Source organism: Ascaphus truei, chromosome 2, assembly GCF_040206685.1.
Source record: "Ascaphus truei isolate aAscTru1 chromosome 2, aAscTru1.hap1, whole genome shotgun sequence".
Taxonomy (NCBI): Eukaryota; Metazoa; Chordata; class Amphibia; order Anura; family Ascaphidae; genus Ascaphus; species Ascaphus truei.
In genome coordinates, this window is record NC_134484.1 from 40594806 (window position 1) to 40609067 (window position 14262).

Here is a 14262-nt window from a genome sequence, read left to right on the forward strand (position 1 = left end):
CTGCCGTGCGGAGGCCCCCGCTGCCATGTGCGACCCCCCTGCCTTGCAGAGGCCCTCCTGCCGTGCGGAGGCCCCCGCTGCCATGTGCGACCCCCTGCCTTGCGGGTGAGTGTTTGTGTGTGTGAGTGACAGACTGTGTGTGTGAGTTTGTCTGAGTGAGAGTGGGTGTCTGTGTCTGTGAGTGTGTCACCCTCTCTCCCTCTCCCTGTGTCTCCCTCTCCCTGTGTCACCCTCTCCCTGTGTCACCCTCACCCTGTGTCACCCTCTCCCTCTGTCACCCTCTCCCTGTGTCTCCCTGTGTCTCCCTCTCCCTGTGTCACCCTCTCTATCCCTCCCTCTCCCTGTGTCACCCTCTCCCTCTCCCTGTGTCACCCTCTCCATGTGTCACCCTCTCCATGTGTCACCCTCTCCATGTGTCACCCTCTCCGTGTCACCCTCCCTCTCCGTATCACCCTCTCCCTGTGTCACCCTCTCCCTCCCTCCCTGTGTCACCCTCTCCCTGTGTCACCCTCCCTCTCCCTGTGTCACCCTCCCTCTCCCTGTGTCACCCTCTCCCTCTCCCTGTGTCACCCTCTCCCTCTCCCTGTGTCACCCTCTCCCTCTCCCTGTGTCACCCTCTCCCTGTGTCACCCTCTCCTTGTCACCCTCTCCCTGTCTCTGTGTCACCCTCTCCTTGTGTCACCCTCTCCCTGTCTCTGTGTCACCCTCTCCCTCTCCGTGTCACCCTCCCTGTCCCTGTCACCCTCCCTGTCCCTGTCACCCTCCCTCTCCCTGTCACCCTCCCTCTCCCTGTGTCACCCTCCCTCTCCCTGTGTCACCCACCCTCTCCCTGTGTCACCCACCCTCTCCCTCTCCCTGTGTCACCCTCTCCCTGTGTCACCCTCTCCGTGTCACCCTCTCCGTGTCACCCTCCCTCTCCCTGTCACCCTCCCTCTCCCTGTGTCACCCTCCCTCTCCCTGTGTCACCCTCCCTCTCCCTGTGTCACCCTCCCTCTCCCTGTGTCACCCTCCCTCTCCCTGTGTCACCCTCTCTCTCCCTGTGTCACCCTCTCTCTCCCTGTCCCTGTGTCACCCTCTCTCTCCCTGTCCCTGTGTCACCCTCTCCCTGTCCCTGTGCCACCCTCTCCCTGTCCCTGTGTCACCCTCTCCCTGTCCCTGTGTCACCCTCTCCCTCTCCCTGTGTCACCCTCTCCCTGTGTCACCCTCTCCCTGTGTCACCCTCTCCCTGTCCCTGTGTCTCCCTCTCCCTGTGTCACCCACCCTCTCCTTGTGTCACCCACCCTCTCCTTGTGTCACCCACCCTCTCCTTGTGTCACCCACCCTCTCCCTGTGTCGCCCTCTCCCTGTGTCGCCCTCTCCCTCTCTCTGTCACCCTCTCCCTCTCTCTGTCACCCTCTCCCTCTCTCTGTCACCCTCTCCCTCTCTCTGTCGCACTCTCTCTGTCGCACTCTCTCTTTGTCTCTCATTCTCTCACTGTGTGTGTCTCTCATTCTCTCTCTTTCTCTGTGTGTCTCTTTCTCTGTGTGTCTCTTTCTCTGTGTGTCTCTCTTTCTCTCTGTGTGGGTGTGCCGCTCTCTGTGTGTGTGTGGGTGTCTGTCTGTCTGTCTCTCTCTGTCTCTCTCTGTGAAGCGCCGACGTCCAGACACTGGTTAAGGGGTTCAGGAAACTAGTCATTCACATCTGGCTTTTATTTCTAGATCCGACATTGACACACACACACACACACGACTAATTGTAGTATAATGTAATACAATAAATACATTTATGTCAAAAACGAATGTTGTTCTGACTAGGAATTTATTAAATGTATTTTATTTATATATTTTATTTTAAAGCAGGGTTGGGGGCAGGACTAGGGGCGGAGTTGGGGGTGGGACTAGGGCGGAGTTGGGGGCGGGACTAGGTGGCGAGTAGATTTTTTGGTTGGGCGAGTAGATTTTTGGGTGATTTGTCGAACACTGTATATATATATATATAAATATACTGAGATTGTTCCGGGCGGGAGTGGATCTGCACTAGGGCTTCCCCTCCTGCTCGCCGATCGGGACTGCACGAGAGATGGTGGACAGTCCTCTCGGCAAATCCTGGAAGTTTGCAAAAATATATATATATATATAAAGAAATGGGAGCCACTCTCACACTGTGTTATAACAGATCCGCGTTGTAACAGATCGCGCTATAACAGGGTTGAGAGATATATATGTAACGGGTATTCCCTGTGAATACAGACGCTACTACTGCTGCGTATACCTGTGTGGCTCTCAGGAGCCTAGGCCTCCGCTCGGGGAGCCTGGGGTACATACATATAACAATCTCGTGGTGCAATGCCTCCACCTGGGAGGGATCCCAACGGAGTGGGAGGGGGCCCTCACAGGAAACAATCACGGTAACCACACCGTTGTAAAACAGGACAGGCTTTACTGCATATATGCGCATAACTTATATTCTACTATACATAACATTCAACGTTGCATTTTGGTTAAGGTATAACATACACCCGGCTCCCACCACCATGTATCCCCACACCGTGTCCAATCGCACTATACAAGGCCCTTGGCCACTCTCCATGTAAGTGTCCCCAAGTGATACCCCCACCCTTTAGGTGTGCTTCTTGCGTTGCTGTACAGTGTTGGTGCACTTGAAGAATGATACCTGCCCAGGGCTCCCACCCCGGGTTCTGCAGGCTACGACAGGGATTCCGCCCGATCCGACGTCGTCCTCCGCACTGCGTTGGATAATATCACCTTAGTCTCAGTGTCTTTGGTGGCATTCTGAGCCCAGAACCCACCTCGCAGGGCTGCATGGCTTCAGCGCTGTGTCCCTGACAATGCAAATAGCTAATGGGGCAGTGTCCCTATCTAGGGCCTGTCCCTATAGCACAACAAGCTACACAGTGGCTCAGGGCTGTCTGGGGCCTAGGGGGCTATTGGCCTAGTACAGGGAGTCACTGACTCCTGCACCCTACCTCCTTCCCCTAGCTGCTCCTGACGCCGACTAACGTGCTCCAAAACCCCGCGAAATGTAACTAATCTCCTCTGCAGGGAGATGCTGCAGCCCTATTGGCTCCCTGGGGTCACGTGGGGCGCTCCTGAGGCTCATGGGAGATGTAGTCCCTTCTGTGAGCCCTCTCCTGATTGGCCCTCGTTCGCGCGCGTCTCCTGCGCATGCGCGAACTTCCCTGCTGGACACCGCACCGAGAGCATGATTGCGCATGCGCGAACAAATAGAAGATGGCGGCGCCCTCGCCGCCCTGCTCCGGGAGCGCCGGGAACCCTAACGACGCGATCGCGGCCCTGGCAACCGGCCGCACGCGTCCCCGGCAACCCTCGAGCAGCATCCTGACCGCCCCCACTCTTGCGATCGGCCGACGGGACCACCATTGGGCTCGGCGACACCCGCGATCGCCAGCAAGGTGAGGGGGGACTTGACAGGCAGGGGGGACCTGGCTACATCTCTATTGAATAAATGTCACTTTTTATAATAAAGTGTGATGCCTGCCTGTTTTTGATTTTTGCATTTCCACCTCACCCGACATGGTTATTTATATCCTAGCTGTGAGTGCCTTCACTATATATATACATATATATAGTGAAGGCACTCACAGCTAAGATATATTTATATATAATATTTAAAAAAAAAACAGGAAAAGAAGCCCTAATGAAGCACTCAGGTTTACCAATATAAGTCAAAAGTTTATTGAATGTCACATAAAATGTAAAAAACAGTGCAGAAAAAATGCTAAAACATAGCATAGACTCCCTGCATGTATCCGCAGACGAACAAGGAAACTCAGGCCAAATTGAGTAACAAGTAAACAAAAGGCATATATGGATGCCCAGGTATGTGGATGGGGATAAGGATATACAAATATAAGTCTGCATATAAGGTATAGCAAGACTAATAACCAACACACCACCACTGTGTGGCAATTGAGAGAGCAACTCTAACTAGACAAAATTGTGTAACGCTATATATCTCAATGAGGAGGTGGATGTAATGCTGCTCCCATCATAAAAGTGCAATACAGTATAAAGATAGTATCCTGTCTTACTACCATGAAATACACAACCTCATGAGCTGACTAGTATGTACTGTATGTGCTGTAATGAAGTGGCTAAGTCCCCACTAACAATAATAAATGCAGCTAGCCAACAGTAAAACGTCACAGGTGTCTAATAGACACAGTCAGAGTTCTGCATAACAGATGGTAATGGTCTTGCAAGACAATCCATATCAATTCATGATCCTAAATGTGCATAGCAACAAAGTCTCGTTGGATATAATGACATGCTCTCAGAGAAGAGAGAGTCAGGGAGTCCTGCCAAGCGCTCCCACTCCTACGCGTTTCGACCCTTGTCTTAAACTCCAAGTTTAAGACAAGGGTCGAAACGCGTAGGGAAATTCTCAATTACTGTACCTCACAAATATCCATGAACCTCTAGGAAAATAATTTGCGATAACAAAGAATAAATCTTGTAGATGTATTGATTAAGAAAATTTGATGTTTTGCTGTACTTGTACCTATAACTAAAAAGTTAAGAAGAACCCACATATACTGCACCGACACACTTTATTCGAGCAAATACCCAGTATGTACCTGGCAGATACCTGGAATGCGCCGCTCCTCACCTCTGACAAGCCCCGTTGCGTTTGCCTTCCCAGCCTGGGTTCATGCCTGGCTGACGGGCGGCTGATCTGTTAAATGATCATGATTAGGATTTAATAGGCTGCAATGCTTCGCGTGTCTACCAGATGGCATAAATTCATGAATTGTAATGCAGTATATATATATACTGTGCAGTATTGCAGCCAGCGGGAATAAAATGCTTCAATCCCTGCCTGGAAAATAACCCAATGCACTCGGGCAGAAAACAGTCACAAACCTCAATACACCCGGGTATACCCGAATTCGTGGGACTAGCCGAGCTCGAATAAAGTGTGTCGCCAGTGTACAAAATTAGCCATTACATGCAAAACAAACACAACAAGCAGCTCAGTGCAGCGTAGAAAAGCATGTTACTAATACCTTTTCTTTTGCATGGCCATGGAAAGTGAGCCGCTTGACGAGGACAGGTCCGTGAACAAGCTGTAATTGCTGGCGCCTGTTTCATTTTCAGTGGCATCAAAGTGAACACTGTCAGTATCTTCATCCGCTCCTGTAACATTGCAGTAATTATACATATTGCACATACAGGTAGATCAACTTTCTACTAGCCATATTGGTCCAGATTTGTTGTGGGTTGATATACACTTTAAGGGACCGATATGATAGTACTTCATAAATTAAATTATAGTGTGCAGTTTGTGTATATATCTATGAGGTTTCAAAGCTCTGTACATTATGATTTAATTTCTAAAGAACTCATGTTGGTCTGTTAAAGGCATATTTCCACTTAGGGTTTTTTTGTTTTTGTATTAGGTGGGAATCAGGGGGGTCTCTGGAACTGCTTCCCGAGATACCTACCTCTGAAGGTCAATGCAGTATCAGCCCCTGCTGGGCATGCAATGTGGTGGTTTACTGGTCATGCATGACGGGGGTCAATAAGAAGCCGCAACATCTTCCATCACGGCTTCCTGTTGGCCAGCAACACGCGGGACCTTTAAACATCCAGGAGATACCGGCATGACCTACAGATGTAAGTATCTTGGGAAGCAGGGGTTGCCATAGCTGATATTTAGATGGGGCGGAGGTATCATTATGCAGGTACAGTATGGAAGACAATATAATTCTTGTAGTACACACAAGTGAAGATGTAGATGTTAAAAAAGAGATCACTAAAGAAGTGGCGAAGCAGTACAGTAAATAAAGTTGTATATAATGTATATAATGAGGTATCACACGTTACTAGCCCAACCACTTGGAAAAAGCCACAGCTTTCTCTCACAGTCCTCTTCTCTCTCACTCACACTAGTAAGAACATGTGTGATTAGTTTGTCATGGATGGCTACTCTCTCTAAGCCACTTCCAAGTGGTGTCAGCACCATGTAGTTGTTCTAGAGTAGACAATCTGTTCTTCATGGTGGTGGCCTGTATGCTTTGAGTCTGATCTGAGAATGATGAGGATGATGTTGATAAAACATCCATTTGAGTTTTTTTTTTATACAGTGTCAAGTACAAGTGCTGATGCTGATGTTTTCTTAGTAGCAGTTCGATACCCTTTTCCCCATGGTCCCACTCAATAATAGCCCTTTTCTGCTGCCACTAAAACCACACCATCTGCCCAAGCCCCCTCTTTTTCCAACAAAACAAGACATATTTATATTTTGAATGCTTCACTCAGTGATCAGATCGCCTACTTCTGCATCTCTCTTCACTTCCTACCCAGCTGTGCAAGCACAGGGTTTGTGTGCCCTATCTATAGTCTCTGCAGTAAGCAAAACTATAAGAGAAATGTAGAGAAATTAATGAAAATGCAATGCACAAAGACCTTAATGGCTAGCGCAATTTTGTCAAAATTGGCTGATCTGTGTGAAATTTATTGCGTGAAACCAGGGTTAATTCTGCATTGTTTTCAATCTACAGGGGAAATAGATTAGCACATTTGACTTCCATATATTACAACTGAAAAAATCGATTTTTTTTAAATCTGAGTTAAAATGTACAGGTGGCTCTGGAAACCTTTGAGTCTCCACGTATTCCCTTCTATTACATAACATTGAATTATAAAGAGGGTTTGTTTAAAGTCGGGGGCAATTTACATGTTAAAACATAATGCATAATGTATGCTCTGCAACTCCAATTGAGCAGGTGTGAAAAGGATGTGGAAAAGGCTAATCTGTAATGCAGAATCAGAAAGCATCGCCTGTATAGTTCTAGACCAGGGGTAGCCAACTCCAGGCCTCAAAATCTACCAATACTGTAGGTTTTCAGGATATCCCTGCTTCAGCACAGGTGGCTCAGTCAAAGATTGACCCACCAGTGCTGACGCAGGGACTGATTGAGCCGCCTATGCTGAAGCAGCGATATTCTGAAAACCTGACCTGTTAGTTGCTCTTTAGGACTGGAGTGGGTTACCCCTGTTCTAGACACTAATGACAGAGTAATCGACTTGGGACAAAACATAACTAAGCGCGGCTTTCATACAATCAGTAAGAAGCTGCATTTATTTATCCCAGGCTGGAGCCAGTGCGCTGCTATTCCTACTCTTGGGATTGTGAACACAAGAATGAATTCCTGTGAGAAAAGGCAATAAAGTTATAAGCATGAGCAACACGGGCCATTTTCACCAAGCAGTGCTACTCCATAAGACACCTCCTGGCCCCAGCATGTGGCTCGTAGAGTAGCACCGCTTAGGTAACATAGCCCTTTCGATAGGAAATTGGAATTATTGAGAGAGCATTAAGCTATAGATAGGTAAAACAATATATTAAAAAAGGACGAGACATAAAAGGATTGGAAGTAAATGGCTCGTTATGATGTGTATGTGCGAGAATACAGCTTGGTAATACAGTAGTTAAAAAAATTGATTTGAACTTTCAGCCTAATGGGTATCTGGGAGTTGTCACTATTTACAGTATATTACCTTATGTGACACTTAAAACTTTGCTCTATTAAGGACGTGAACTGCTTTCATTGGTTCTTAAGGATGTAAAACAGGACTCACTATCTTGCTCTTGGTCTTTTGTAACAGCTGCAATGTTTATTTACTAGGCCTTACCTAGTGCACCCTTGTTTGCTATAGTTAATCCCTTGTCGTCTTTCTTCTTTTTCTTGAGGTGTATTGCAGAGAACAGACCCTTTCTGAAAAGAAATGCAAGAGGTGAGAGCTGGAATAAATACAGTTCTTGTTCTGTGTAAGAGAAATGTGGTTGATTCAATTTAAAACCTCATCCATCTTGACTAATATCATTTTGATGATGGCCTGCTCTCATGGGCCATTTCATAAAATCAATACATACTTCAGACTTTACCAAATCAAACTAAATACATCATTTATCGTCATACTGTGATCATTGTTACTGGGGCAGAGTGACCAAGGTATGCAGATTTTGTTCATGTTGTCCATTAATCTTTAATTTCACAGTGATCCCAACCTGTACTTCACATCCGCAGATGTCACATGTAGAGATTAGCAAATTTTTGTTTCGCAAATTTAAATCTGCCTCGGATCCAGTAGTTCCTTCGAGCCACGGATTTCCGCGGATCAGTCTCAAAAAAGCAAATCCGCCTTTTTAGAAACAATTTTTTATAGCACTGACAATCTGAAGTTGATTGTCCCTCAAACCTCGCTCCAAATAAATTAGGGAGAGATGCCTGTCCTGAAAAAGGAGGACACCTGAGGTACCCAGGGAAATATACTAATGCTAAGTATATTTAAATGAGTCCCATCCCATACTTCCTAATACAATTTTCATACCAACTATATAGATTTGAAAATTCAACTATAATTCAAAATGGGCAAATCCGCCCAAATCTGTTACCCGTATTTTCTAGCATTTCCCCCCCAAATCTGTTTTGTGGTGTAAAATCCGCAAACGGATTTGGTCAGTTTTAATCCGCGTGGATTCATCAAAAACCCCATTGGATACAACCCATGACTGGATTTGTAGGATCCAATCCGTGGATTCAGTAATCCTTATGAATCCACCAACGGATTGCTGAATCCACGTATTGGATTCTACAAATCCGTCCACGGGTTTGCGGAATCCACGGAGCGTATTGGTAACAATAATAAAGAATCTGCAAAACGCGAATCGCCCTTTTTGAGATTGATCCACTGAAATCCGCGGACCAAAGGAACCGGCTAATCCGCTGTGAATCTAAATTCGCCCCAAAAATGTGCCCATCTCTAACAGTAATGACTGGAACGGTGTCAGACCCAAGAGCACTAGAACCCATAACCACTGCTTTCGTAGGCAGCAGCTCTCACAGTGTGAGCAAAACCAGCTGATTGCTAGCAAGTGCACCACTGTGTACAAGCACACCTCCAAGAGATATCTATTTGTTGATTATTGATTGCAACCTTGAAAGGACTTCAACCACAGGTAATAATAATATGTAATGTGGGCTAGTTATTGAAAAAGTGATATAACTTTTCCAGCACGGGCCAGGGGGAGGTTTGAAGGGATATATATACAACCGAAGACACTCCCACACTGAAATCTCAATCTCTCTCTCAATCTCTCTCTCTCTCGTCTGAATTGTGAGCCATTATAGAACCACAGCATTATGTGATCATCCCTGATGAATATTTAATACAAATCTGTAGTGTCTGAAAACGTATGCCCCCAAATGAAAATAACTCATACTTGATTGATTTGATTGTCATCTGCCTCAATAAAGTAACCTGAATTTTCCATCTGCCATTCTACCTACATTTATAAGGAATACTAGAGAATAATGTATGAATGCTCATATGTAACCCCCCTCGTAAAGGGTTGCTAGCAATACTAGTGTGGTGGGCCCCACCCCGGTGGCTATACGGATCCATACGTCATGCTGGGATATTTAAGAAGGAGGGGCTATTCTGGAAGGTCAGGTTCCCGGAGGTCAAGAGGAGTGGAGCCCCAGGTAATGTGGATGGGTATGTTAATAAGGTGATAGCGTAGACCAGCCCCCTGCTTGTTATGTTGCAGACAGTGCCAGTACCCCTTAAGTAAGTAGTCCCTGAAGATAGAGAAAGAGTCCTGTACAGTTCAGTAAAAGGAATACGGCACACCATAGAGGGTCTCAAGAAAAGAGAGCCCCCGGGTGCCTGCTGATTAGCTTTATCTGTGGACCAGCGCTAAAGTTCCTCATCAGTTTGTGTGAAAGGGGCAGTTCCCAAATACAGACAGCAAGGTATTGGGTCAAGCACAATGAGACCTATCAGGATTTCAAGTAGGGGCCTCGGATAGTTGGATCACTATCTAAATGGTTCAGAAGAGACAAAGGAGATTGGGTCCCACAAGTACCACCAGCAATTAAGTCAGAATACCTCTATCTAAGTGTTAAGAGTGGGCACAGATGGAAGAGAAGTATTCGTGTGTGTCTTTGTATTAAACTCTGTACACTGTGTCAAAGTATGTCTGAACAGTCCCTGAGTTTGGGGGACACAAATAAATTACTGTTGTACCATAAAAGTTCCTGGCACCCCTTATTTCACAACCTTATTACCTCATCACCCAGCCGCCTGAATGCCAGCCCCCTGTGTCTAGGTAAACCATGAGGTGTAGCCATATATACACCACACCAACCTAACGTCCAGGAAGCTGTGCAGGGAGGGTTACACATATATCTACTGTATCAATATTAAATCATAGATTAGCAGATTATGATGGCATCCAATATTTTGATACAAAATACTCTGATTGTTAAGTAATAATTTGTTGTGGGTCTTAAATTTGATATGCTTTTCACCCCATATTGGAATAGACTGACATTTTTAGTTTGTATCTCTAAATGATAAGATCAAATTTAGCAATAGTCAGAGTGGCAGATATTGGATGCCAACTGTCCGTAGAAAAACAGACATACAGTAACCCCAAATTTCTGAGTATTTTCCATGATGTGCCTTTTGCTTGATGTTTGCGCTTTTGTGAGGTCAGACGTGCTGTATTTTTGAAACTGTACAATGTATATATGTCTTTATTTATATAGCGCCATTAATGTACATAGCTCTTCACAGCAGTAATATATGTGACAATCGTATAAATAACAAATAATATAAATAACACATAAAGGGGAGAAGTGCTTGAAACATAAAAGTAACATTTAGGAAAAGGAGTCCCTGCTCCGAATAGCTTACAATCTAATGTGTTGGTAAGAAGAACATACAGAGACAGTAGGAGGGCGTTCTGGTAAGTGCGTCTGCGGGGGGCCAAAGTTAATGTATGAGGTGTTAATTATCAGCCATGGAGCTACTTATATGCTTCCTTAAGCAGGTGTGTTTTAAGGTGGGTCTTAAAGGTGGATAGAGAGGGTGCTAGTATGCTTCCTTAAGCAGGTGTGTTTTAAGGTGGGTCTTAAAGGTGGATAGAGAGGGTGCTAGTCAGATATTGAGGGGGAAGGGCATTCCAGGGGTGTGGGGCAGTCAGTGAGAAGGGTTTGAGGCGGAGAGGGCTTTAGATACAAAAGGGGTAGAGAGAAGACATCCTTGAGCAGAACGCAAGAGTCGGGATGGTGTATAGTGAGAAATTAGGGCTGAGATGTAAGGAGGATCAGAAGAGTGTAAAGCTTTAAATGTGAGGAGGAGAATTAAGTGTGTGATACGGGATTTGATAGGAAGCGAGGAGAGGGATTTCTGCAGGGAAGACTCTGAGACAGATTTCGGAAAGAGTAGAGTAATTCTGGCAGCAGCATTTAGGATAAATTATAGGGGAGACAGGTGAGAGGCAGGAAGGCCAGACAGGAGGATGTTACAGTAGTCGAGATGGGAGAGAATGAGGGTATGTGTTGGAGTTTTTGCAGTCGAGCAACAGAGGAAAGAAACATTTATTTTCTACCTTTTGAATGTATGAAAGAGAATGTGAGGGAGGAGTCGAGTGGTAGGTTAAATGTGAATGTGAGGGAGGAACAGAAGGTAGGTTAAAAAATGGAGGGGTGCAAAGAACAGAGGGAGAGGGGGCAAACAAGGAGGGGGAGGGGGTAAAAAAAACAGAATAAGAGGGAGTGAGGGAGGGGTAGGGTGTGAGAGAGAGGGTGGGGGTGAGAGGGGTGGGGTGAGAGAGGGCTTTGAGAAGAGAGCGGGGTGGGGTGAGAGAGAGGGCTGGGATAGGAGAGAGAGCTGGGTGGGAGAGAGAGTGGGTTGGGGTGAGAGAGAAGGGTGAGGATGGTAGATAGAGGGGTGGGAGATAGAGAGGGGGTGGAGAGAGAGAGGCTGGGGAGAGAGAGAGTGAGTGGAGAATGAGAGGGGTTAGGTGTGATAGAAAGGGTGGGATGAGAGAGGTGAGGGGATAGAAAAGAGGGGTGAGGGTAGAGAAGGGTGGTGGAGGAGTGAGACAGGATGGTGGGAAGAGAGGGTGGGGAGAGAGGGTGGGGGGGAGAGGGGTGGTGGTGGAGGGGAGAGCGAGGTTGGTAGGGGGGGAGAGAGTGGGTGGTGAGCAAAGAAGTTGGGGGATAGAGAGGGGCTAGAGGGAAGAGAGAGAGAGGGGTCGGGGAGAGAGATGGGGTGGGGAGAGAGGGGTTGAGGGGGAGTGAGGGTGACTGCCTCAGTGGGGGGAGAGAGGGGTTGGATGAGATAGAGAGGATTGTGTCAGGCAAATCCAACTAACATACAAAAGATTCCAGGGAAAAACAATTGGGGGGGGGGGGGATATTGGGGGGGAACGGTTGAAAGTTCGTCCATGGTGCCAAATTCCCTTGCACTGGCCCTGATGGAAGGACACTATTTATCAAAGTCTCACAGCTACAAACTGGTAAATACAATAGTGCCAAATATAGCCCACAAAAATCATTAAAAGCAAAGGAATTTTTTTTTTTACTATTTCTTTTCATCACACAGTTTTTCAGACTGGAAGCTGTGATACAAAGCCCATAGGTATAAACACAGTTTAATACAGGGCAACACATCTGAGTGTTGGGTCGTGTGTGTGTGTGTGCTCAGTGTTTGGTTTTTTGCGTCAGTGAGCCTTTACAGGTCAGTGATCATGTCTTGTTTATCTTGCTGGGTAAGTTTCTGGAGAGGACGCACAGTCACAAGCTCATTAATTTGGGCAAACATCATTCCCTGACTAGCAGTATTTATCATAATCCCTGACCTCTGCTAATACTTTTAATTTCTAAGAGAAATTAGACACTGTATGAAATACACTATAATTGTTCAGCCGATAAACACATTTAATCTCTACCTAAAAGTTAAGTGATTGTGCAATTATCCTCAGTTTAGTCCCTTCTTACACAGGTTAGTTTAACAAAAACATATTTAAAGAGGTAACTACAATATTACTATGGTAGAGGAAACCTCGCTCTTGAAACCCCTTGTTGGAAAGAGCGTGCTGCCTAGGGATGGGTTGAAATAGCTAGAAAAGTGTATCAAAGGAAATACACCAAAGGAATCCCTTTCGTAGGCGCACCGCAGACCTTTATAGTATATGCGGTCAGGGGTGAATGTAGTGGGTGAAGTTAACTTTATTTCATACTGATGTGTCAATCGTGTAGTTAAAACAGTATATAGTGTGGATCTATATACTTAATATAAAAATAGACTCCTAAAGTCTATTTGATCTCAGCCATGCCTCTCCTTTAGTATCTAGTTACTCCTCTATATGAAATAGATACGTCCCTTTTATTTTTGCATTGGTCATATATGATAAGAATATAACCCTCCCAAACGAGGGATCAGGTGACATTACCTAAATCAGACAATAAGTTACACAGAAGGATTTACATCCATCCATCTGTATATACCAAGGACACGAGAACCTCAAACAAACACACGGGGATTAGAAGCATAAGAAGAAAAATGAAAAAATTAAAAAATAAAAGGGACGTATCTATTTCATATAGAGGAGTAACTAGATACTAAAGGAGAGGCATGGCTGAGATCAAATAGACTTTAGGAGTCTATTTTTATATTAAGTATATAGATCCACACTATATACTGTTTTAACTACACGATTGACACATCAGTATGAAATAAAGTTAACTTCACCCACTACATTCACCCCTGACCGCATATACTATAAAGGTCTGCGGTGCGCCTACGAAAGGGATTCCTTTGGTGTATTTCCTTTGATACACTTTTCTAGCTAACTACAATATTACAAACATTACAATTTTCAGTTTTCACTTCTCATATAGATGAAACTTGTATAATTACATTGTTACATAGTAGATGAGGTTGAAAAAGACATGCGTCCATCAAGTTCAACCTATGCTAAAATTAGACAACAGATACTTTATCCTACTTACTTACTTACTTATTGATCCAGAGGAAGGAAAACAAAAATCCCCAGAGTCATATCATCCAATTATATCTCATAAGGGGAAAATAAATTCCTTCCTGACTCCAAGAATTGGCAATCGGATTAATCCCTGGATCAACATCCTTCCCATGTTTACTTATTTGGAATATCGCTGTATACCTTTCCTTTCTAAAAAGATTGATTTTTTGAGCATCACTTTTCACACTCTACATTATTAAAAAGATGTCCAACCTTTTTTTGACCAAATCTATTGTATCTGCCATCACAATCTCTTTGGGTAATGAATGCAACATTTGAACTGCCTTTACTGTAAAGAACCCTTTCCTTTGTGGCTGGTGAAATATCCTTTCCTCCAACCTTAAGGGATGACCCTGAATCCTTTGTACTGTCCTTCGGATAAATAGTTCTTTTGAAAGC

At 45.2% G+C, this 14262-nt stretch overlaps 1 protein-coding gene across 4 annotated transcripts in view; it reads right to left on the reverse strand.

Moving 5' to 3' along the window:
• The window catches only part of FER1L6 (fer-1 like family member 6), a 215154-nt gene that overhangs the window by 115836 nt on the left and 85056 nt on the right, over positions 1–14262 (reverse strand). For all 4 annotated transcript variants that reach the window (XM_075582218.1, XM_075582211.1, XM_075582212.1 and 1 more), the window contains exons 2-3: positions 7659–7741; positions 5027–5156 (exon numbers count right to left, since the gene is read on the reverse strand). In XM_075582218.1, the coding sequence (XP_075438333.1) occupies positions 5027–5156; positions 7659–7741 (213 nt within the window). The remainder of the gene's footprint in view (positions 1–5026; positions 5157–7658; positions 7742–14262) is intronic.